The 25,698-nt window shown below is 34.9% G+C and overlaps 2 protein-coding genes across 2 annotated transcripts; both read right to left on the bottom strand.

Annotated features, from left to right (window-relative positions):
* Positions 1-4,811: 4,811 nt before the first annotated feature.
* On the bottom strand, positions 4,812-8,214 carry LOC143562247 (pectin acetylesterase 8-like). The gene is made up of 12 exons (XM_077050109.1): positions 8,044-8,214; positions 7,878-7,960; positions 7,623-7,752; positions 7,455-7,534; positions 7,282-7,368; positions 7,055-7,179; positions 6,912-6,972; positions 6,763-6,813; positions 6,611-6,688; positions 6,387-6,492; positions 6,049-6,197; positions 4,812-5,164 (listed from the first exon to the last, which is right to left on the bottom strand). The coding sequence occupies exons 1-12, from the start codon at positions 8,165-8,167 to the stop codon at positions 5,057-5,059; spliced, it is 1,182 nt and encodes a 393-aa protein (XP_076906224.1). The 5' UTR covers positions 8,168-8,214; the 3' UTR covers positions 4,812-5,056.
* Positions 8,215-20,862: 12,648 nt separating this feature from the next.
* Positions 20,863-24,734, bottom strand: LOC143562225 (growth-regulating factor 3-like). Its single transcript, XM_077050099.1, has 3 exons — positions 24,651-24,734; positions 24,467-24,546; positions 20,863-21,325 (listed from the first exon to the last, which is right to left on the bottom strand). The coding sequence occupies exons 1-3, from the start codon at positions 24,732-24,734 to the stop codon at positions 20,956-20,958; spliced, it is 534 nt and encodes a 177-aa protein (XP_076906214.1). The 3' UTR covers positions 20,863-20,955.
* Between the last annotated feature and the right edge of the window lie 964 nt (positions 24,735-25,698).

Here is a 25,698-nt window from a genome sequence, read left to right as displayed (position 1 = left end):
CTAGCATTGACGAGAAGACGAGGATAAAAACAATAGTCGTGAGTGATGCTGGATTATTTTGCGTTGTCTAATATTAATTATGTGACGCAAATAAAAATATATACATTTTACTTTCACCTAAATCAATTCATTATTTTATTTAAAAAAATTTGTCACAATTGTCAGATATTTTATACATGTACTCAGTGGCTAGCAGGGTATTACCTGAGTTTCATAAATGTTTTAATAACATTCCATAATTATCTATGTATTTGGCTGAGGGGTGTGGGGCTTCAACGGGGGCGCTTGAGCCCCTCTACTCGCGCCCCCAGGCGCTAACACCACACCACCGGGGCGCTAGCGGGGGCGCTAACGGAGCGCTAGCGCGAAAAAACATGCAGGCGTGAGCCTGTTAGCGGGAGAAGAGAGAGTAAAGTGTTCTTGGTTTTATACAAAGAGCCGTTGGGCTCTTATTTAATTAAAAAAAAAATCCTATATAATTATACCCCATTAAAGCCCCCCACACCAGGGCCATGGGCTCCAACACCCCCCTTATCCAGTTTCTCTCTCTGCCACACGTCATAATATTATTGGTTGGAGCCCCCATTAAAGCCCCCCACACCCCTCAGCCTTAGGCTGAGGGGTGTGGGGCGCTAACCGGGGCGCTAGAGCCCCTCCGCTCGCGCCTCGGGGCGCTAACCCCACACCACCGTGGCGCGAGCCGGGGCGCGTGCGGGGCGCGAGCGCGGAAATCCTGGCAGGCGTGAGCCTGGTCGCGGGAGAAGAGAGAGAAAATGGACGTTGGGAATGGAGAAATAGCCGTTGGGACCCGGTTAAATTAAAAAAATATATATTTTTTATCTAAATAATACCTCATTTCATCTATAAAATACCCCATTTCACCCATATCAATCACCACAACTTCAAAATAAAACCCAAAATCAACCCATCTTCCCAACTTTTTTTTTTAAAATAATGTGGGCGAGGCGACCCGATGATCTTGTATTAGATTAGTGTTATTATTAAGTATTATTGTTTGTTTAATTTTTAGTGTGTTTTTTTTTTGTAATTTGAATTTTAAAAAAAATGTGTGTTTTTTTAATAATTTATAGGTTTTTTTAATAATACGTTGTTTGAATATATTTATAAAAAAATTAAAAAAAAATTCGCTGGAGCCCCTGCTGGAACCCCTCCACACCAGGGCCAGGGGCTCCAGCGGGGGCTCCAACACACCCCTTATCCAGTTTCTCTCTCTGCCATACTTCATAATATTATTGGCTGGAGCCCCCACTGGAGCCCTCATTAGAGCCCCCCACACCCCTTAGCCTTATGAAAGAGTGAATAACCATATATTGGAGATAGATTTTGACCACATTAAATGCTGATGTGATTAGTTCGGATAATTAACTTACAACTACTACATAAAATATTTTGATCTTGTGATTAACTGATTTTACAAGTAGCATACCGTGTTATGATGGGAATTCCAGACGGCTATGGCCATCATGGCTTGACTTTTGCGCCGTCACGACGTCCTCGTGCATTTAATGAATTGGTTTTTAATGAAACTAACCCATGTTTCAAAATTCTGAAATATCTCTTCAGAATATCAATTGTTTTCAAAACTCTATAAATCCTTAAACTCAGTAATCTCATAACTTAACAAATCCCAATAACTTTTATGTAGTCTTTTAAATGTTACTATTACCCTACTATCTTACCAGCAAACACGTGTCACTCACTCGTTGGATTCCGCCCACAATCTTTGAAACCATGCAACCATTGCTCCATGTACTTATCAAGATCCGTCACGTAACCGTACACGTGTCCGCCTTCACCTCCATGACCTTAGCTTGGCGGTACTGATGTCCCCTCTGTCGTCTTAAGGGATGAGGGTTCGATCCTCACAATGATTGAATTAATATGTGTAGTTTAGACTAAGGGGTGTGGGGCTCTAGTGGGGCTCCAGCAGAGCCAAAAAACCAATAATAGAGAAACTGGATTAGGGGGTGTTGGCGCCCCCGCTAGCGCCCCTGGCCTCTGGTGTGGGTAGCGCCCCTCTAGCGCCCCGCTAGCGCCCCACATCCTCTCTCTCTTCTCCCGCTACCATGCTCACGGGTGATGTTGGAGCCCCCTCTAGCGCCCCCTTGGTGTGGTACTAGCGCCTGGGGGCGCGAGCGAAGGGGCTCTAGCGCCTCCTTTGAAGCCCCACACCCCCTCGGTCTTATAAGTCATTGAAAGTTGAAACACATAAAAATTTGAAAAATAATTTATTTATTTTAATGAGAAACACTAAAACCTAAAAGTATATTGTATGACTAAAAAGTAAGATCTAGATTCCTTTATTTATTTATTTATGTGTCAACGTTACTAAAAATTCAGGTCGATTTTGAAATCATGAAATTGAGTGGGTAAACTTTTTGCCAAATTTGTTACAATATATTGACTTCTGAAATTTTTATAATAAAGTAAAACAATATAAACACATGTCAGAATGTGGTTAATCCTCACAATTGTTTTTCCTCCAAAACTAATATATGTTATAGATTAATAATTATTCACTTTCATTTTATACTATATTTATATTATATCTATAACATGATTAAATTATTTATTTTTCTTTAAACTCTATTAATATTATATTTATACACTTTTATAATAATAAATATTTACATATTATACCCCTACTCATTGTTAAAATATATTTCACAACATACTTGGTGAAATCTAAAAATCAACAACAAATCGTTAAATATTGAAAAGAATATAATTTTAAATGTTATCATTAACATATTACACTATGTATATTGTTGAAGATTGTAAATAAAAAAAACCCCAATATGCTTTCATTTTATGAAGTAATTTTTTTAATCATTAAATTATAAATATATGCTTAAAAGTTTATTCATTTTTTTATAAATAAATCCATTTATCTGTTGTTTTTTTGTACATTGTCATAAAATTTTATAAATTTTAAATATATGTTTTAAATCTATCTATTTATTTTTTCGATTAATTTAGTAAACTATACATACATGTGTTAAATTGTAAGGAGAGTATATACCAACACTTTCAAACATATTAAAGTTTATCATATTTAGTTTCTTGTGTTTTTTTTATCAAGGATTGCTGCGGGTTTTTTGTGGAACTTAAGTTTGATTGTTACGTGTTAAAAGTTGGTGAATAGATCGTTTGGTACAAATTAACTACATTTGGCTCAAATTTGTTACGGGTAAAAAGGGGTAATCTGAATATTTTTAAAATATTGAGAATGCAAATAGATTTATTGTTAAATTTGTTACGTGTTCAAAGTTTTAACTTGAAAATGTAAAACAAATTAAAGTTAGAATTTTAAACGTGATTGGCTTTCGAATTTATTTTTAAGGACATTTTTGGAAATAGTCAAGATTCGGGATTTATTTTTAAGGACATTTTTGGAAATAGACAAGCACTTTCGACATGCCACCTCAAGGCCTATAAATGTTTTTAACTTTTATCAAATTAGAAAACTTTGTGTCAAAATTGATTTTTCCTTAAATAGTGATCAGAATGTTTTATGGGAAGCATGACGTACAAAATTATGTTCAAGTGAAACAAAACATTCACAAAATTAAACGAGTTAACATGTTATTTTTTTTGTCAATTGCCAAAGTCGAGAAACCCCTCAAAATTATCAAAATCTTTTTTATGATGTTGCTAAAAACCTATTATTATATGAGAAGTATTCTCCAAAATTGGTTCATAACTAAATTTATTTTAATTATACATATATGATACTGAGAATAAATTTTCAATAGATGGAGTGTTTTTTAGTATGTTTTTGCATAAGCATTATTTTTTAATTAAGTTCATTTTTTTTAAATTCATTTTGTGATATAAATAAAATCAATTTATGTATAATAATACAATCATAAATGTAATACATTTTTCTATGCACATTATGTATTACTTTATTTGTAACTTAATTATTTGAATCATTCCGTATACTATACGGGCTTTAAAACTAGTTAGGAGATACGCGAATATAACAATTTGTAACTTCAATGTTCAAACCATTATCATAATCTTTTTGAAATATGTTTAATTTAATTATCTAACTTACCAAATTATTATGTCACACCCATCACATTGCCAAGGAAAAGTAACATGCCTAAAAGTTATGAGTGACATAAAAATAACGTTAATTTTATTGCATGATTTATACATACATATACATATACCCGTACATGTAGGGTTTCTGGAGGCTTGGGTTCGGTTTGTGTCAGTACAGTACATGTTTATTTGAAGACATGTTTTGAGTTTAATGAAGATTGTAGACATAGAAGGTTTTTGAGCCAGCCATATATCTCTTAATAGGGCCCGTTTATGTTTTATAGTTAAACCTTAGATTAGTCCGTCGATGTAGAACAACTTAGAGAGACCGAACCATGTAAATCCTTGTGTTTGCATAAGCAAAGATCCTTACAAATCATATCATGTTTGGACTGAAATTTTTTTAACTAGTTTTGTGGATGATTGAATCTGCAACCAAACCGAAAATTGGGTTTCAAAAGATTTTTAAAAATCAATTATTCGTGTTTTCTTTGATTTTTTTTTTTTTTCGATTCGTTTACGTTTCAACTAATGAGATTTTACACTCTTATTATGAGGAGCCTTCGGTTTCAATTGTTTTGACATTCTATAATATAAGTTTGGTTTGATTATAATGCATGAGTGTGATGTTTGATCTAAAACTTAAAAAATGCTCTTCATTCGGGTTAAGGCTTAAGCTCCCAGTAAGCAAAACAACTAAGCAAAACAATACTCAAGAAATGACTCATGTTTCGACATTGTAAATAGGTCTCCTAATCAGTAATGTGACTTACATGATCAATAAAGAATACAACCAATTACCACACTTTGTATGCATTGTTGACTTCTTGATGGTTAAACTTCAACTTTAAATTTGTACCTTTCAAAGAAACCATTTGTTTTCTTCCACATTTGCAAATCCAAAAATGTTGCTGTATTTGTATGTGTGATTGCTGTTCCAAAGAATGTGCATGCGTACATGATCGTTTCTGATGGGACGCGATTATTATATAAAAATCCGATTATGACATGTTTTATCACATGGATAAGGGCAGTCTATCTCTTCAAATGCACTCCTGTCATAAAACCAGTCTCCAACTGCTTCTGCAATCGTCTATAGTAACGTTTGTAGTACCAATTAGTTCCAATTTCCAAAAACATATTGATCAATGTTTTAAGTTCAAGTGGTGAAACGGGCCAGTCATGCAGACTGGGGAACGGTTCAAAAAATATTTTTTAGTCAGGTCTATAAATTAAAATTATTCTGGTGCGGTTAGGGTTGTACACGAGTCGAGACAAGCCAGGTTGGGCTTGGGCCTGGCTCGTTTACAAACTGACAGAGCCAGCTCAGCTCATTTATCATTTACAAACTGGCTTGTAAAAAGTTTGAGTCAGCTCATTTACTGAAAAAAAAATTAATTATATATTTATACACAAATTGTATATAAGAGAAAAAAAAACAACTTTTTAACATACACATAATGCACAATTTATAAACGCAAAATTTATAATGTATATATATAACTTTTGGTTATAGTTTATAAATATTAAAATTTGGCTTTAATTTATACAAGTAGACGAACCAGTTAAACAAACCTAACAAGCAAGCGAACAAGCCTAGCTTGCCTTGGTCCGGGCTCGGCTCGTATACAGAAGAGCCAATTTTGAGTGAGCTTTATCAAGTAAGGCATGAGCCACTAGTTTTCTAAACAGTCCTAGTATGGTTGACCCACAGACATTTTTTTTAAGTTGATAGATTAAAAAACGCGTTCAAAAACTATGCTACATATTATAATAATATTATAATCTTTAAAAATGAATGGTTTATCATATATAAGCCTGCAAAATATTAAACAAAATACTTCGGAGTGTTTTGTTTGTTTGACTTGTTTACCTTTTAGTTAATTATTTTCGTTTGACCCATTCAGCCCGTTAGCAATAAACAATAACTCAAATTGACTCGTTAATTAGAGAATAAACGGGCCGGGCCCACTTTACCTTATTATTCAACATGGGTGAATCACTCATAAACCATGTCTCTTGTATTTCAGTTTGACAGTGGGCATAGCAAGAGTTGATAAACATCCCTCTTGGTGAAGAAGTGCCAAAAAATCCATCCAATGCGCGTAAGAACTCCAACCGGAACTCTGTATATTAAAAGTCAAACTATTATATAGTCAAAATGTCTGTACGGGTCAAGATACCCCGTTAAAGTTGAATTGACCCGAAACACCTTTTAGTCTATATTATTAGCATCAATATATTTGATATATCAGATATATGCATGCTAATATATAACTATTATAAGTATTATTTAACTTAGGGAAATTGGTGACCTTGTATAATCTCGAGTTGATCAGATGAACACTGCTCGATATCAACTTTACAGTGGTGCCATTTACCATGCGGATCAACAACACCTGGAGCCAATGCATTCTTTAACTGTAGAAATGTATACAACAATTGTACCAAAAAATGTTAAAAAGAAACTTTGAGATGAACATAAAGAAAAATATAATGTTTTAAGTAATTGCAAAATATTCTGAACTGTTTGCCTAACCTGCCATGAATCGTAGGCCGCATTTATTATAAAAAGTGGTGTTTCTATTTCTTGGACCACATTTTCAGGGAAAAAACACTGCAAAAAACGAAAATGATTTAAAATTTAATAATATATAATGTTGGAAAACTTATAATCACATTTTCTCTTACTAAACTATTTTTCATCTTGGAAGTGCAAGAAGGCAAACTTTTGGCCGATCCCTACCACAAGATGAAATAGAGTATAACCATTAAACTCAACAATGTAAATTTGTAAATTGATTAGTGCTTCTACTTCTATAAAGGGTCTATGAGAGTACATGTATATTGACCACATCATCATAAAAGGCCTCGAGGCGTCTTTGACCAAAAAGATCCTTCCTGTTTATGAGTAATTATATTATAGCTATGCTGAAAGTATACAAATTAGTGCAAAGAAAAAGGGTTAATGATTTTAACTTACGAATTAATAAAATAACCAGCATCAGAAAGGCATTTTACTGTGGTGCTTGTAGGAAAATATGATTTAAATTTATCACAGTGCAATATGGAAGCCAGTCCACCAGCTGAACATCCAGAGAGAATGGCCTGTAATAAACTTCTACCAATTAAGTAGCTATTAAGCAAATAAAATAAGAAACAGGTGCAATAAAAGAAGTAGCAAAGGGATTATGAATCAGTGAATCATACATTTTCAGAATTATTCATTCCTTTTGCTAGCAAGTCCTCAATAACAGCACGGAATATCCTTGCTCCTCTGAAGTGAAGATTGTTTTTCTGAAATATTTAAAACAAATTATAAGTTTGTAAATGTAATAAAGCCACTACTTGTATTGATTTCTGAGCAGTATGCTAGAACTTACTGGATTGACATTGTCCACATCACCTGTAAAGGATGCACCATCACAATATCTGACCTTGATCTTGTTCCAATTATAGAAATCTGTCAATAAAATTATTAAAAAGAAACCATGGAAAACATTTTGGTGTATGATATCTCACTGAATATGAAATAACTTGTTAGTTGTTACCAGGGTTGTATTGAGCCTGATTATGTAGAATCCCTGAGAAAGCAACTTGTTCCAACATTTGATTGGAGGAGCCTAAACGGGTCACACTACGGGCGAGGCAAGTAGAGACATTGTTGCACCATCCTCCTCCCTTATAAATATAATCATAAAAAGTTACATATAAATAGAATCATTGTATCAAGGACCACTGGAATTGTTTAGAATCATTATTAGTTCAGTACAAATATCAATACATATAGAGAATGAGAAACGAACCTCAATGTGTACTAACCAGTTGTTGGTTCCTGAACCGGATCCCATGTCCCAATGATATGCAGGTGGACTCCCATCCAAACAAACTGCAGAAAATCATGATTTTTACACAAAATATGTCAAAATAATAGATATACTAACAGAAGGATTTGAGTTTTAGTTAGTTTACCAGCTCCAATATCCACTGCACTTTTAACATAAGTAATATTAACATAGAAACCGTCTGTTTTCATCACGCTAAGCGAGCTTATCAGTATTACACATAGCAATTGACATGTCTTTTTGATCATCATCCTGCCAATTGATAAAAAACACAAGAATAAAATACTTTTAACACTAAAAAATATATTAAACAAAATAAAATCTGTTTATATAGTATATAGACTTTGGCTACCAATCTAGTGACCTTTTTGGATCCAAATTTCATGATTTCACATATGGTTGAAGTTAACTAATATTCACAATAAAGCGCACACCAACAAACAAAAGACATAAATTAAAGCTTTAATAAAAAATAACATGAGCATAAAAGTGAGTTGCTAGTAGCTACATTCATCAGCTAGTATCTTCCACTTCCCTAACCAACAAATTCAAGACATGTAATCGATAAACACATTATTATTACAAGAGAACCGACTAAAAAAACTCGTTACAATAATTCTCCCCGTATTTAAATATTCAACCCTAACTTTCATACTAACTCTATTTGAATTACTAAACCAACTTGACAAACTTGTCAACTCAAGTCCTTCCACATTCACCAACTTGTGAATACGGTCCGAAAATTACCAACATAAAACACTTTTTACTCTAGAAATAAGTTGTATAATACAATATCTAGTTATAGAGTTAGGCTGTTAAGCTAGTGAATCTTTTAGATGCAAATTTTATGATTTTACTTGTGCCTGAAGATAACTAATATGCATAATAAAGTGCACACCAACAGACAAAAGACACAAATTAAAACTGTATAATAATAATAATAATAATAATAATAATAATAATAATAATAATAATAATAATAATAAAAGTGAGTTACTAGCAGCTACATTCATCATAGTGTATCTAAATCTTAACAATGAAGACTCGTTTAACCAGGCGAAAATGATAACAGAATGTATCATCCTCTCCCCTAGCTAGCTACATTCTATTGTATCATAATCAGTGTTCAAAATCTGTAAACCTATACGTAAGCAATTGCATTGTCAAAAGCTATAAACTAGAAATAAATCTCGAATTGAACCTGTTTAATTAATAATCTCACGAAATGAAGTGCATATAGAGTGAAATTTAACGCAGTTAACGGTTTAACAACGAAAACAAACGGATTAACACGAACTTATAGCGCAAATGAGTTGGAACTGATACCTGTAACGGACGGAATTGCTTATGATGATATCAAGTGTGTAACGAGGCAAATGACGACGATGATACGTGGATTTGCAGTGCAATGTGTTGGAATTGATTGATAGCTGTTAGGGATTCAAGGGTAAGGTAGTGTGAAAAAAGGTTAACTACAGCAGCAATGGCAGAGGATGGAGGTACATATGCTTTATCTATCCTGTTTCTCCTTATCTTTAGATAAGAGTGTAATAATAATGTTATATTTGCAGTTTATTCGGAAACAAACACGATTGGCTGCTGCTGCTGCTGCTGCTAGTATTAATATTAATATTATTATTGATCCACCATTGTTTATGCTTTTTTTAGCTTCTCCGAATTATTATTATTATTATTATTATTATAAAAATAAGCATGCTATTTTTTCTGTTTTATGTTTTCACAAAACCTGTGAGGCAGGCGTGATTGAGGGAGGAGTCGAGGACCCATATACCTTTTAGACATGGAAAAGTGATACAATTTTTTTAAAAAATAAAATGAAAATTATATAACAAGGTAGCCGTACTGGAAGGTGCGGCTGGATCACCTCTTTTTCAGGGAGAGAAGGGGTTATTTCAGTGGCGGAACTTGAACATTTACATTGAGGGGGCGTATCTAAATAGATACTATGTAGTGTTTAGCAAGGTTGAGGTGGTAAGTTGTACCCATAAAAAAACATCATATCCATCTATAGGGAAATTGACAAAAACTGTCCATACGTGGACCATGGCAAAATGACAGCAAGAATTGGTAATCTTTTCTTGAACTTCAGGATTTATTTGAACAGGGCATTTGTTAGACAGGGGGTTCGGGTAACTCGACTCGTTCTGGTTAGATGTGTGGCTTGGGAGATTCGAGTTGAAGGATCTGCATCCAAATCTTTACAAACTGTCAACCAAAAATGTTGCTTGGTTAGCGACTTCATTGTATCAAACGGTAACGGGCTTGCTTCTGTCGCTTCCAAATGGTCTAAAGTAAACTAATCTCTTGAGGAGTTATCCGATTTATTTTACCTCAAGGAACTGATTGAGCTATTCTCATTTAATGGAGGTATAGAGGATGGGTGGCGTTGGAATAGTGACTTTTCAGGCAAGTTCACGGTTCAAGCTACGAGACGGGTCATGCCAACCGCAATTATGGTGATGGAGTTCCTATTTGCAGGTGGAAAACTTGGATTCCAATTAAAGTTGTTTGTAGGATGTTACAAAACAAAATCCATGTTACTCCTAACTTAATCGCAAGAGGGGTGTCTTTGTCATCGTGCGATTGTACTTTATTTATTGGTTCATTTGGAAGTATGGGAATGAAGGGGTGTTTAATGCTCGGTCATTGTCTATAGATTCCGTGGTTGAAGAAATTAAAAGTAGTTTGTTTGGTTGGTTTAAGCTTAGGTCGAAGCACAAGAAAGTTGATTGGTCTATTTGGGCCAACTCACTGTTGCTTTGCGTCAAGGATTGAGGGGCTCTTCGGGTCGTTTTAGATGTTTTCGCTTGTTTTTTTTGTAGTTTCTTTCCTATTTTTGTATTTTTCCAGCCCCGCTGGAAGAGTTCACGCCTTTTTTTTAATATACTAATTGTTCTTGTCGTGCAACAATAAAAGGTAATGCAAAAACTTAATTGTTGCAACATATCCATGTCGATCAATGTTGGACACAAAGAGAAGATGGAGACACAGACCCCCACCAGGGGGGGGGGGGTGAGGGCTTCTTTTCATAACAATTGTTTTTTAGGTTGGTTAGTTAATGCCGCATTGCCTACATAGTAGTACGTGACATCACTTTTTTAGTAAACCAACCCTTTCCACAACCCATAACCTTTAAGCCTGCGTTAAACCTACTCGAATGTTAGTAAACTGAACTCAAAAATATAATTTGGATTTAGTTTGTTTCAAATTTATGTCTAACTCAATTATCGAAATCGAAAACCCCTAATATTGTCAATAAAGTAAATATTATACTAAAGAATAGTAAGACATAACTTCACTAATCGATAATAATGCCACTTTCTAAAGTCCAATTGAACCTCCTATTTAAATGTTTTAACACATGAGCATTCTCAATCTATTTTTTAAATTATGTGAGATGGTTCTCATATTTTAGAGATGGTTAAAAGTGGTTATGAGAGGAGGAGAGAAAATGTTACTGTTTATGGTTAAGTTTAGAGAAACATGCTGTTCACCTCTATAATTATTTAATATTTTTTGAAAGTGGTTGTGAGTGAAGAAGAGAGAAAATATAATGATAGAAAGTATAAAATGTATAATTTAATTATAAATGAGGGAGGAAAGATAATGATTTAGTGTAATTATAGCGACGGAGATGGAGATCGGGAATAGATATGATGTGGATTGTGTAGCTCAAACTCCATCATAAACTTCAATAGTTCAATGTGTGATAAATGTCTCAACAGTAATCACAATTATAATAACCTAAGTAATCATAAACTCAAAAGTAATCATGTAAAACCCCATGCTAAACATGATCTTCTAACACCATCAATCGTTATGTTTGTGTAATCTAAAGAGATAAGTTATAATAAACTAAAAAAAAGGAGACACATTTTTCAAGTCACACAAATGTATTTAGATAGGTATATGTATGGTGGTGAGAATATATCGAGCCGTTCATGAACTATTCACCGTTACCTCGTTAATTAATCAAAGCAAGCCGTGCTTAAATGAGCTTTAGAACTAGAGTCTAATCTGAAGCTCATTTAACAAATAAGCCCCGCCCCAACTTCATATATCGAGATCTACCAGGCTCGCATGCCTAAATGAATAAAATGAATTTGGTGACATAACCAAGATTCACCTCTATATTAAGTAGTCTCCTCACTAGAATTAAACACAAATAAAAGTTAGCCCTTTAAAAAAATAAATAAATAAAAACAACTATGATGGAATAAGAGTTAGTCCCCATTGAAAATGAGTGGGCCCTCTAGAGGAACAAAGTCATTTTGGCATTGGCGCGGCTGGTGTCCTTTACAGAGGTAAAAGTGTTAAGTCTCAGTGTCGTCCCCAAAAAATAATTTCTAAATCCGTTACGGTTTTCTTCACGGATATGAAGTTGCGGGTTGCTCCTATATGATCAAGAGCCCAATGCATGCATGAATGGTATTAACATTTCATAAATTAAATATTAAAATTTTTAATAATTAGTTATTTTGGAGCGGAAATATATTTCCTACCGGATATGCTAAAGCAACGGTAACCTTTAAAAGTCAGGTTTTATATATTGTGAACCTTTATAAAAAAAAATCATTCAATTAAAAACCCTACATTTTCTTTTATGTTTCTCTTATTTACGGATACTTGTCGTCAAAGTTCAAACTATGAAGAATAAATATTGAGCCTCTAAATATGGAGAATGGAAATTAAGTCCCCTAACTTTTCATGGTTTCGAAAAACAAAATGAAATGTTTTCTTAAGTTGTAGGAATGAAACCGATACATGAAATGAAATGAAATGAATTGAGAATGCTCTTATACACATTATACGAAACTATATATATACTTGTCAAGTTACACACATGAAAATTATCATGGGAAATGATATATCTTTAAAGTTTGATACACTTTACAGTCATTGTAAGACTTAGGCTAGTTGTTATGCCTTCACACATAGGCGTTAATATGCCATGTCACCTTTTTTTTGCCGTCAAACCATGCAATCAATTTTAATTCCGGCGTCATCAAAGCGCTATAAGGGTAAGCGCTAATCTGTTCACGGCGCTATTAATGGTTTTTCAAGGGGTTGAGGCGGTGATCACTGTAAGGTGTGAGCCCAATTTCTATTAATATTACTTTTTTTAATATACAAACCAAACAAATGATTATACCAAATGACAAAAATAGGAAGTTTATGTAAAATTATGTATATCTAGACAAATGTTTTTTAACGTACTATTTTCTATTTATTATTATTACTTTTTTTGCATTATTATATTTAGTTTTTTAATGTTATATTATTGTTACTTTCACTGTTTTTCCCAAGTAAATTCAGTTTATTTAGTTTAATATTTTGTTTGCATTTTAACGAAAAAGAAAAACAAGAATAAAAATAAACAATAATTAGGAAATAAGTGTCTGCTAGTTAAATCATAACACGCTAGTTAAGAGAATGACTAGTTAAAATTCACTGCATACGTGGCAGTGATGTGGCGCTGATGTGTCGTTTTAACTAGCAGAACTTGTTAAACCATAACAAATAGCCTTAAGAGCATACGACGACTCAACGAGAGATTGAATTTTCATGGTATTAGTATAATAGCATATGACATAAGTTTATGATATACTTTTGCCTTAAAAGTTCATTATGTTTTGTTTTCAGTTAGCTTTTAATGCAAATATTACTTCATTTATAACTTAAAGAAAACATGCTTTTGTAACACATTAATTTTAATTTTTAATTACAAGTGATATTAGACCATTTTCATTGCATAAAACGAAGTGCTCTCACATGGGCGGATGCATGTGGAAGGCTCTCTCTCATTTTTTAAGAGGGCCTATCACATTTTCAAATTGTCCATACAATAAGCCCATCACTTTATATTCTCATCAATTATTATATTAGCTCTCTTGAAGCATTCACTATTAATTATGAATAGATGTGTAAATTCGGTACCGGTATCGATTTGGTATTGTCGATACCGAATCCATACCAAAGTTTTGAGTCTCAATACCGATACGGTACCGCTATTTCACGAATTTAACCTTAAATACCAGTACTGGTACCGAACTGAACATTTCGGTACCGGTACCGGTACCAAAAAATTAGATTTTCGGGATCGGGATTTTCAAAACACGGTACCGGTACGGTACCGAGCTCATCCCTACTATTAACTATGCTATTTTTAAGTTTTGTTAGGTGGAACAACATCACTCAACGAACATGCTTATAAGTAGTTTCAAATAATTTTAGACCATTCTAGTTCTTGCAATTTGAAAAAACAAAGGTTGTGCAATTATTTGTAATATCAAATTAGCATAATCCAAGTGATTTTAGCATATGCAACTAGTTGTTCGCAATTCAAACGTGTATGTTAGTCGCAAACACTCTTTTATCAATTTAAATTCTTTACTATATGTTACTTTGGGTTCTACTTGATTTTAGTAACTAGTAGTTGAACCTTCTATGTTATATTGTTTACTCAACTTGTTTGGCCTTACTTGTTTTAGCATGACCTATTTTTGTCCCGCTCACAAAAATATTTGGATTTGTCATTGGTCGCACTCCACGTCTGAAGACCCACTGACGGCCCTCTCCCTCCTCGCCATGTCGGACCCAAATGTGTTTCCTCTTCCCCTCTCTCTCTCTCTCTCTCTCTCTCTCTCTTTCACTTTATTTATAATAAATTATTATTATTATTATTTTAAATGAATTTCTTTTTTAATAAACAAATAAGGGGACCGGGTCAAGCTAATATTACAGTAAAGAGTTGCAAACCCAAGAGGTGGAAATTAGAACCGACAGACACAGATTCCTCCACAGCCCAAGTTGTCTTTGATAATCGTTCATTTTTTATTTAATACACAAATTGTTATCTAAAAAGTTGCAAACCCAAGAGGGAGTAAATATATATTACTTTAGAAACAAATGAACTTTTTTATATATCGTTTGTAGGATTGTTCATGGGTTACATATTGGATCGGACCAAACCAATATGAACAATATCAGGACTGGTTACATGGAAAATCTTGAAACGTAAAACAAACCAACCACAACAAATCAAAACTGGCCTATGCTAGTATATTTTAGTGGTTTGTAAAATTCGGCCGTATGGTTTGTAAAAACCGAACTTACAGTTTTGTTTCGGTTTTGCATAGTCTCAAAATCATTATTTTGGGCCAATTAGAATTTTCAGCCCAAAATTTTCAATTGATAAAAAGCGAAAACCTAAAAATCAAAACTAAAACCCAATGGTTTCAAAGAGTTAACAATCCTAGTTTCGGTATTTAGTTTGGATTTAGCCCAAAACTGACCTAAACCGAACCGGGCACACCCCCAGTTTGTCAGACTAGGCCGAAACCGCTTTAAAATTTCCTTCAAAACATTTGATTTAATAAATATTTTGGACATTTTTCGTTGCTTCAATCCAATGGTAAGTTTGTTGTAAAGAAAACCTATTTGTGAGTACTAGTATTATTTTAGACGTGGTGGTAGTGACAAAGGATTTACACAATATATGCAAGATCCGGTGTGTAAAACCAAATACACGCTATTTTTCATTATAATATAATATTACCGCTGTTAATTTGTAAGTTTTTATACCTTAGAACAATTATTTGGCAGTGAGTAAATAAGTGAGATTATGTTGGTTAAAGCACAAAACGTGGGTTCGTGACTTACCTTTCATTTTCACTTTTGTGTTTTAAAGCACAACATTTCTTAAGGCGTGGGCGAAGAATTGGGCCACGTTTATTATTATTTTTTCTATATAATGTTTATCTACTAAATTATCTAAGTATTCTGTCACTCTTATTAACAAAAACCGATTTAAGTTTTAACATAACTAGATATTAGGGATGAGCGAAATCGGTACTGGTACCGGTACCAAAGTTTTAATTTTCGGTACCGGTACGGTACGGGACGGTAACGGTATTTCCTGAATTTTTATCTTCATCTCGGTCCCGTACCGGTACCAAACCGAATATTTCGGTACCGGTACTGGTACCAAGAATTCGTGAATTTCGGGACCGGGACCGGGATCGGTCGGTACCGGTACGGTCCTGATCTCATCCCTACTGGATATATTAGTTAAGTTTTAGTTAACCTAGGCGAAAGTAAACGTACAAACCAAAAAACATACTAAATGTTCGAATTAAGTAGTGTAATCATATATAATAGTGTAGTTATGTAATTATATAAGTAATTACATTACCATGTAATCATACTATGTTGTAATTTAAATACACTATAATTGCACTATATTGCATGTATATATAATCAAACTACTTGATTTGCACAGTTAGCACAATAATTTTATTTCTATTTGACCAAAAACTAGTTAACCTAAATATATTACCGTCAATATGGCCCGGATGTTTTTGAAAAGAGAAGAGGGAAAGCATTTGGTTGTCCCGTCAAAGGCAACTAGTTGATGATAATTTGATTGTGATCATGTGGAGAAGAGCGTTCATGATAAAATTTTGTCTTGGTTGGAGGAAAAAGTTGACATTAGAGGTGTACAAAACCGGTTTTTTTACAAACAGAACCAATTTGGTTTTTACATATTCAAAACCGGTTTCGGTGACACCGGTTCGGTTTAGAAACCGGTTTAAGCATAGAAGTAGCCAAGCTTATTCGGTTTAAACTGGTTTAAGACAAATCAAACCGGTTTGATTGTAAAATACCCAAACCGCTATACGAACCAACTGTTTGGTTCAGTTTGGGAACCAGTTTGGTAGAAATCGGTTTTAGAAACTGTTTTGGATAAAAATCTGCTAAGGATAATGTATCCAAATCCGTAAAAGTGAGGTATAGTGCTATGCTAATAACAACGATTGTATGAACAAAAATGGAATGAACACCGTGATTTGTTGCGAGGAAAAACCCTTTGATCTTGTTCAGATCAAAAGAAAAAAACCCCGGGTGATGACAACTCGTCGATCACCAATTTATTAATCACAAAAAAGGTTACAAGTGTTTGGAGATTACGATCGATATTACAATGAATACTAGTGTGTAGAGAGAAGTGTGATTTCTGCTCAAAGTGTGTGTGAGAGTACAAGTGTTTCTAATCGATCATCATCTCAATGTTTATAAAAAAAATTACAGTTAACAATAATCCCTATCTATCCGTCACTCTTCCACAACTCCTCCAACATTCATTGACCACGTGCTGGGAGCTTCCAGTAGCGAATTTTAAGGTAGACCAAGTCACAAAGTCGCTATATCTGGCTAACACATCACCATTCAAACACAATCATTAGTAAATAAATAATACCGAGGATCCTTGATCCTTCATAACTTGAAACATATCTCAAGGATAATTTATCCACAAGACAGTCAAGAATATGGATCCTTAGCATAAAATTCATGCCCTAACATAAACGAAACGGCTCGGTTCGATTTCCTTTTAACTGGTTTCGAAGCGGTTTTTTGTACACCTCTAGTCGACATAGTGAAATAACGGGCACAGAAAATATAAGTTCGCAGTAAGGTTTTGGAAAAAGACAGATATGTAAGAGGAACTAGGCTGATGGCTTGATACCATGTAGAAGTTTTAGAAAATTAAATACATCGATTAGGGTGGATTGAGAATCTATTTATAATCAAAGAACTACCAAGATACACAAAATAAAATCTACAATATATATAAACAAATCATTTAAAAGCTATCCGGTTGCTTCTTACATTCTCTCAAGACACCAGATTACATTATTTATAAATGGGGATTCTCATCCATTTTACCCGAATTCACGGGTATGAGTTTCACCAAACCCAGATAGCCCTTAAACTAATTATAACATATCGTTAAATTAAAAATTAATCTCATCAAATATTTAATATGAAAATCATATAAAATAGGGATGTAATAAAAATTAATATATGATTTCTTAAAAAAAAGATATATATTATTTATAATTAAAAAATAATTTTATAGTAAAAATATAAGCGGGTCATAGGTCTCACTAAACCCATATAGCTTAAACCGGGTTATAACATATCATTTATTTGTGAAACCCCTAAACCTATTAAAAGTTCTCTGGTTGTTTCCTACATTCTCTCAAGTCACCAAATTGTTTTATTTGTAAATGGAGACTTCTCATGCATTTGACACGAATTCACGGGTATGAGTCTCATCAAACCCAAATAACCCTCAAAGGGTTATAACATCTCATTATATTAAAAACTAATCTCACAATGTATTTAATATGAAAATACTATAAAATTGTGATATAGTCAAAATAAATATCCAATTTTTTATATATTTTTAAAAAGATATTATTTATTAGTTAAGAAACAATTTTATATTAAACAAAATAAGTGGGTCATGAATCTCACAAAACCTAGATAACTTTTAAATGAGTTATAACATTTCATGTATTAGTGAAACTCTTTTAACGTCAAGCCATAAGTACATTATTAACTATTTTACGATAAATAAAATTAAAATAAGAAAATATATCAATATTAGAAATGAATAATGATAACAACCCTGTAATACGGGGATATAATCTAGTTCTCATATAAAAGAGAACAAATATAAAAATTAAGGCTCAGTCTACTGAGACACCTCATTTTTCTATTTAGACACCCACATATAGGTTATATTGATCAATATGAGGCATATCAGCCCATCTAACAGACAAAAAGCTTGCCATGTCAGTTTTGGTCTAGTTGTTATTCCAGTATGTACCACAATGGTCAATATAGACCATATGAACCTCAGTGTGAATTTTTTGTATCTTATTAAGTTGGTTATAAGATGATATGTTCCAATATGTATCATATTGGTAGATATTGACCATATGAACCACACTGTGATAATTTTTGGTGATAAGTATCGGTCATTTTGTAATAAGAAAAAACTATTATTCAGAACATATATATATATATATATATATATATATATATATATATATATATATATATATATATATTAGCCTATCTAACAGACAAAAAGTATAGATTTTATTTGAGTGATCATGTTAATTTAATTTTACGCTAAAATAGAAGTAATATAAACTAATTACAACTGATATTTGACATGAACAATTAAAATTTGCATAAATATATAATCAGTTTATACATACATAACAAAATTACAACTGATATTTTGAAATTGTACACACATAACAAAATTGCAACTGATATTTGAAATTTAATATAGTCAACAACCTAAGCTATGGCTGGACATCCTGAGGGACCGGCGAATCCTAAGCGGCTGGCGGATCCTTGTCGGCCGTCGGATACTGTCCTGGCAATGGTAGTGGTCGTTCCTGCAATCCGTGGGCCTGCCTCAAATCCTTCAATGTCTTAATCGCCCACCCTAACAAGTCTTCAATGCGATCAATCCGACGACCATAGCCCTGAGCGAGTGCCCGTGCAGCCGGAGGCAAATCCGAATAGACGTGTTGAGGATACTGCGGTTGTTGCAGCTGCGGCTGAGGTGACGGTGGTATATCATGATTGATCGGATCATCAACATGAGCCTCGTCTTCACCTTGAAGCACCTCATGATAAATCGGGATCACCGCCGGTAATGGCACATGAACAAAAATCTTATGATCCCTAGAGCAAAATCGAAGGGCCCCATTGAACATGTGTGTACAACGCATGCTCACCACCGATTCCTTATCAAACCTCTTTGACTCGATCGGCGGCGACAACCGTGTGTCCCCGTCGGAAAGAGACCCAAAGACCGAGCGATAACGACAACGTACGCCCCCCCGGTACAATGACCCTCGCTTTTGACGATGATAGGCGGTCACAAAGTAATCCGCCAAACACCTCGCGAGGGCGCACGACCTCCAGTAAAGAAGACAATATAAGAAAAACATATCACAAGACGTGCATAGGTCACGACTATAATCCCGCGGTGCAATGGATGTAGTAATGAGCCAGTGTAAGTATCGGTAGAGGGGTATGTAATGGCATTAATCTTCCCAGTCGATTCATGCTTTGGAGACCCGCATACATGTGATTATGAGTTGGTAGGAGGGAATATGCTTTTGTCTCCATAGAGGAAACATGGTAAGCCCGATATGTACCATATTGGCTAATATGGAGCATATTGTTAAAGAACTTTTGTGTATGTACAATCATGTATGACAAAGAACTTATATGCTCCATATTAACCAATATGAAAAATATTAAGGGGTGTCAAAATAGATGTTGGGGTGTGCCAATATCACGATCCAAAATTAATATACATGAATAATATGCATCTCTATCTGATTGGTAATATATAAGTTATATGTAGTTCAAATTATAAAATTCCCCCCTCTGAACTCTAAATGGAAGTTCAACCTTCATCTACAAACACTAGCTAGCTTTGACAGAAATCGCTCTAGTACTTGTCTTAGACCATCTAGTTCATACATATAGCGACACTTTTCAATTCTCTCATACCACGAATAAACTGTATAGTAGACGTTAACACATTGTCACATCATCACAAGCCGACGCCAAACACCATTACACGGGAGAGGGAAAGGGTCGTCAAAGAGGGGAGGAATCATTGCATTAGCCAGCGTTCCAATCAAAATGTTTGTTTCACATTAGGAAAAAGAAAAAGATTAAACGATAATTGTTTTTGGTTAAACCATATATGGTCGTGTTCTTTTTGTAGTTAGATCCCCTTCACTATACATGATCCTATAGCAACACATAATTTAACTTAAAACTCTGAGATTGTATAAAACAATGATGCAACTAATTAAATTATTTCACAAACACATGAACACGCACTAATGTATGAACATGCAGCCATGCACATACACAGACAAAACACACATAAATACAAACACAGCTAACTATCTAGCTTATCAAACAATGTTATAAGGTTAGTTAGAACCATGATCATTCATGTGTCTCAACAAACAAACACCAATACAATCAGATTAAAACAAACAAATTAAAAAAAAAAACAAAACCGTTAAATCCAAAGTGAGCACAACAATCAAGTGCTAACATAACTGGTATCAGATGCCGTGGTAGACGATCCACGCTGCAACTGATTTAAAACACTCGTCGGTGACTACGAATTTGACACCGAAGATGACCTCAATGCTTCAGCAAGGGGCCCGCCCATTGAACCGGCATGATGTGTCCCCCACATCATGCCCCAGTTTAATGGACCACGTTCGCGGTTAACGTTGACTTCTTCACCGCGATGACCACCATCATTGTTCCCAGTTGACAGTTTCAAAGAGAAATCAGAAGGTGTGTCCCCTGGCACTGAAATGGAGAGGCTGGTGGCTAGCACTTCTTGTTCCTCAACTGTTCTTGGCCAATCATTAAAGAATGGTCGCAGAATTCGACCGCTTGATGGTTTCGTATCGTTTTCGGATATTTCACCTAGTGAGGATCCATATGCACCCTTGTCAATATTTGAAGATTCTGGGATCCTGTAATGTAATGTTTAATGTTCTTTAATAATCTTTCCTGAACTAAATATACTATGTACGAACTTTACATATATTAGCAACATATGTGTAGGTCATGTAACCCAAGTATACATGTATTTGTATAGGACACTTTAATTTAAAATCATATGAATAAATGTATTAGATTTGTTGTGTACATGTTATGTTAAAAAGAAATGATGTTATCAAAATATACTATACATATATAAATATACGGTGTGTGTGTGAATGTAGGATGACAGTGAGTAAATGTGAAGTAAACAGATGGGAAATTAGTAGTTGGTTGCAGGATGAGGGTAAAGTGAAGATATAGATGAGTGGCTGGGGTGAGTTTAGCACCAGATTGACTCTAGATTCTACGGTCCACACAGCTAACATATTCCAAACAATTCAAACATGAGACCCTAGATTTTTGTCTTTACCTGCCGGTGGGTTCCACCTATCTATGACATGTTTTTTATATCAATTTCCACAAAATATATGTCCTTTTTAACTTTATTCTAATTTACAACCTTTTAATAGGGTTTTTTTTTATTAATATTAATATTATTTTATGTAAATATATTGATCAATTATCATATTTGATATTTGATGAATAATAACAAAAAATATTCATAATATGTTGGTTTTTAAGGGCTTTCCCTGGAACTAAAGGTGTAGAAATTTTGTAAGAAAATTTATGCAATTATTAAACATGCAAGTCCTAGAGCTTTTTATGATTTTATTAAACATGCCCCATTAACCTATAGGTAAGTTAAGTATTCGGTTTATACATGAATTGTCTGACCTCTACCGATATGAGCATTGGGCGGACCGACTTTTATAAGATATATGATTGTCATATTTTTAATGTTATATACCATTTGATACTTGTTACATGTGATATTTATTAATTCAAACACGCAGACTGACATTGATTTTCTAGAAAAATCTTAACAGGTAAATATTTCATAGATCCTCAACTAAAAGACAAAGACATAAATTTTATATTCTGAAACCTATTTTTTATAAATCCATTCAAGAAATTTCAAATGCAAAATGTGTGTGTTCCAAAAAGCCAACAAAATCAAATTATAAAAGGCAATGGCATCTCACACCACAAGTACTATAGTAAAATGCCAAACTGATGAAGGGTAGTATAGTAAACTAGTAAAAATATATTCTTTGCCAGAAGGATGACAAAGAAAGGATAACTTTCACTGTAACTTAGGGTTCCACTTTTATTATACCAAGAACATTAGGCTGAGGGGTGTGGGGGGCTCTAATGGGGGCGCGAGTGGGGGCTCCAGCCAATAATATTATGACGTGTGGCAGAGAGAGAAACTGGATAAGGGGGGTGTTGGAGCCCCCGCTGGAGCCCCTGGCCCTGGTGTGGAGGGGCTCCAGCAGGGGCTCCAGCGGATTTTTTTTTTATTTTTTATAAATATATTCAAAAAACGTATTATTAAAAAAACTCATAAATTATTAAAAAAAACACACATTAATATCTAAAAATAAAATAAAAATAAAAGTACTAAAAAAAACATTATTTTTATTCTTCGGCTTGGTCTTCTTCGATCAACCTCTTTCGGATACGTTCCTTTTGCTTTTCCATTAGCATTTGATCGACCGGATTTAGGTTACTGAAGTCTCTAGTAAGGAAGTCCAAATCTCTCATTCGACTTTTTTTCCTTTTTGTCATTAGAGACCACCTCCATGGTTTTGTTGAATTTATTGAGGGATTCAACAAGATTGGCGATGTTTACGGCTTCCCCCTCAGCCGATTTTTTCCCCTTGGCGTCCCGTCCCAATGGCCGCCTCCTCGGCGGTGAAGACGTTTCCTCCCCCGCAATGTTTAGGTCGAATCGAACGCGGCAATCCGACCCGATTGAAGTGCTATACGCTCCGGACGAACTTGGTTTAGTCCGTTTCGGCCGTACTTCCGCATCAACGTCCGGCGCCACCAGCTCAACCCACTTGGAACACCTTTTCAACCACTCCCACAACTTTACATCGTCCCACGTCTTCACCGTCCCATACCTCCGCAAACACTCCTGCTTCCACTCTTCGACAGTGAAATTGTAAACCGCCAAATCATCACTGCCACTTGGTCTCATACGACCGCTGTTCCTGTTGAAAAGATTAGTAAACAAGCCGACAAATTTTCTGATTTCGGACCACCGACCCGAAATCATATCGGCGTTCCGCTCTGTACTCCCAACGAGCGTATAGAACGTCTCCCTAACCTTTGTCCAAAAAATCTTGCTCTTTTGGTAGTCGGCTGCAAAATGAATAAATAAATTTGTAAGTCATTTAACTTTTTTATTTAACTTTTTTATTAAAAATCATTTTTAAAAACGTTAAAACAATTACCGTAACGCCGATCCTCATAAATGACTATCCAAGCCCGACACAAGGCTTCCTTCTCATCCGATGACCACGGAGTGGTTTTCCGTTTCGTCCTCGGAGTCGAAGCCGGTCCCGACCGTCCGTTGCAACTTGTTTTTTCCGGTGGGCGCGTCTTCTTTGTCCCGTAGCTTCACGTGTGATTCTTGTGTCTCCGGAACAACAAAGTTAGGAGACGGTTGTATGTTGGATGGTTGAAAGCCGGATGATTGTTGCGGCTCCGAATAAAACATCGGTTGGTGCGGGTGACGACCATAAATCGTCAATATAATCTGAATCTAGGTTTGGGTACCAATTTCCAGCCATGTTTTTAAAAAAAAGTTTGGAAGATGGGTTGATTTTGGGGTTTTTTTTGAAGTTGTGGTAATTGTTTTATGTGATTTTGGGTTATATATAGGAAGAACACACTTTTTTTTTTATTAAATAAGAGCCCAACGGCTCATTTATCACCCCCAACGTCTCTTTTCTCCCTTCCCAATGCTCCTTTACGCCAGCTTGGTCCCGCTAACATGCTTGCGCCTGCTTTGTTTTTCGTGCTCGCGCCCCTCTCGCGCCCCGGTGGTGTGGTGCTCGCGTCTGGGGCGCGAGCGGAGGGGCTCTCGCGCCCCCGTTAAAGCCCACACCCCTCAGCCTTATGTTTCCTACACTTGAAGTATAGTACAACCATTTATGCATATTTAGAACAAAAAAAATAAATAAAAGACACAAGGTTCAGTCTAGTGTATAGGGTAGCCTTACCTTTGATTCAAATGAAATTGATCAATAAAAGCAGAAACACCAGTGCCACCAGCCACAGACGCATACGGTCTAAAACCGCCCTTTAAAGAAGGGGCGGTGTTATTTGAGGCTGTGGCTGATGCAGGTGTGGGAATTTCCACAGGCCTTCTTGAACGGTTGCGGCCGCGATGGATATGCCGCTCACAGTACTTGTGAGCGGTCCCAACATCGCGCGAACACCGCCATTTTTTACCGTCTGTTCTATACACCTACCGGGCTCCGGATCCATTCCTCTTCCCAATACCCTCCACTTGTTTGGTACACTAGTACATATACATAGTTATACACAAAACATATATATAAGATATTATGTTTCAAGATAGACTATAAGAGTAGAAGTTGTTTGGTAGTCTATTAACTATTTGTCTATTTCAATAAAAAGCTACATCTTAATAAGAGGTAAGGTAAGAGCATGTTTTGTTCACTTACTAAAGACATCTTAATAGTTTATGATGTTAATTACTAATGAGTTGCTTTTAGAAACATGTTGACTTATTTAGAGGCTAACTCTTAATCAGTTAGATATTAAGATTGTGTTTTGTTCACTTACAAAACACATCTTAATAGTAAGTGAACAAAACATGCTCTTACCAATAATATATGTGGGGGCTTTAATGGGGCTCCAACCAATAATATTATGACGTGTGACAAAGAGAGAAACTGGATAAGGGGGGTGTTGGAGCCCCCGCGGAGCCCCTGGCCCTGGTGTGGAGGGGCTCCGAGCAGAGCTCCAGCGAATTTTTTTTTTATTTTTTTATAAATATATTCAAACAACGTATTATTAAAAAAACTCATAAATTATTAAAAAAAACACACATTAATAAAAAAACACATTAATATATAAAAATAAATAAAAATTAAAGTACTAAAAAAAACATTATTCTTATTCTTCGGCTTGGTCTTCTTCGATCAACCTCTTTCGGATACGTTCCTTTTGCTTTTCCATTAGCATTTGATCGACTTTAGGTTACTGAAGTCTCTAGTAAGAAAGTCCAAATCTCTCATTCGACTTTTTTCCTTTTTGTCATAAGACCATCTCCATGGTTTTGTTGAATTTATTGAGGGATTCAACAAGATTGACGATGTTTACGACTTCCCCTCAGCCGGTTTTTTCCCCTTGGCGTCCTTCCCAATGGCCCCGCTCTCGGCGGTGAAGACGTTTCCTCCTCCGCAATGTTTAGGTCGAATCCAAC

This window comes from Bidens hawaiensis, unplaced genomic scaffold (genome assembly GCF_021521415.1).
Source record: "Bidens hawaiensis isolate Kalapana, Puna unplaced genomic scaffold, B.hawaiensis_p1.1 tig00020921_1, whole genome shotgun sequence".
NCBI lineage: Eukaryota > Viridiplantae > Streptophyta > Magnoliopsida > Asterales > Asteraceae > Bidens > Bidens hawaiensis.
The sequence above is the reverse complement of the archived record's forward strand: the minus strand, read 5'-3'. Positions and strand labels throughout refer to the sequence as shown.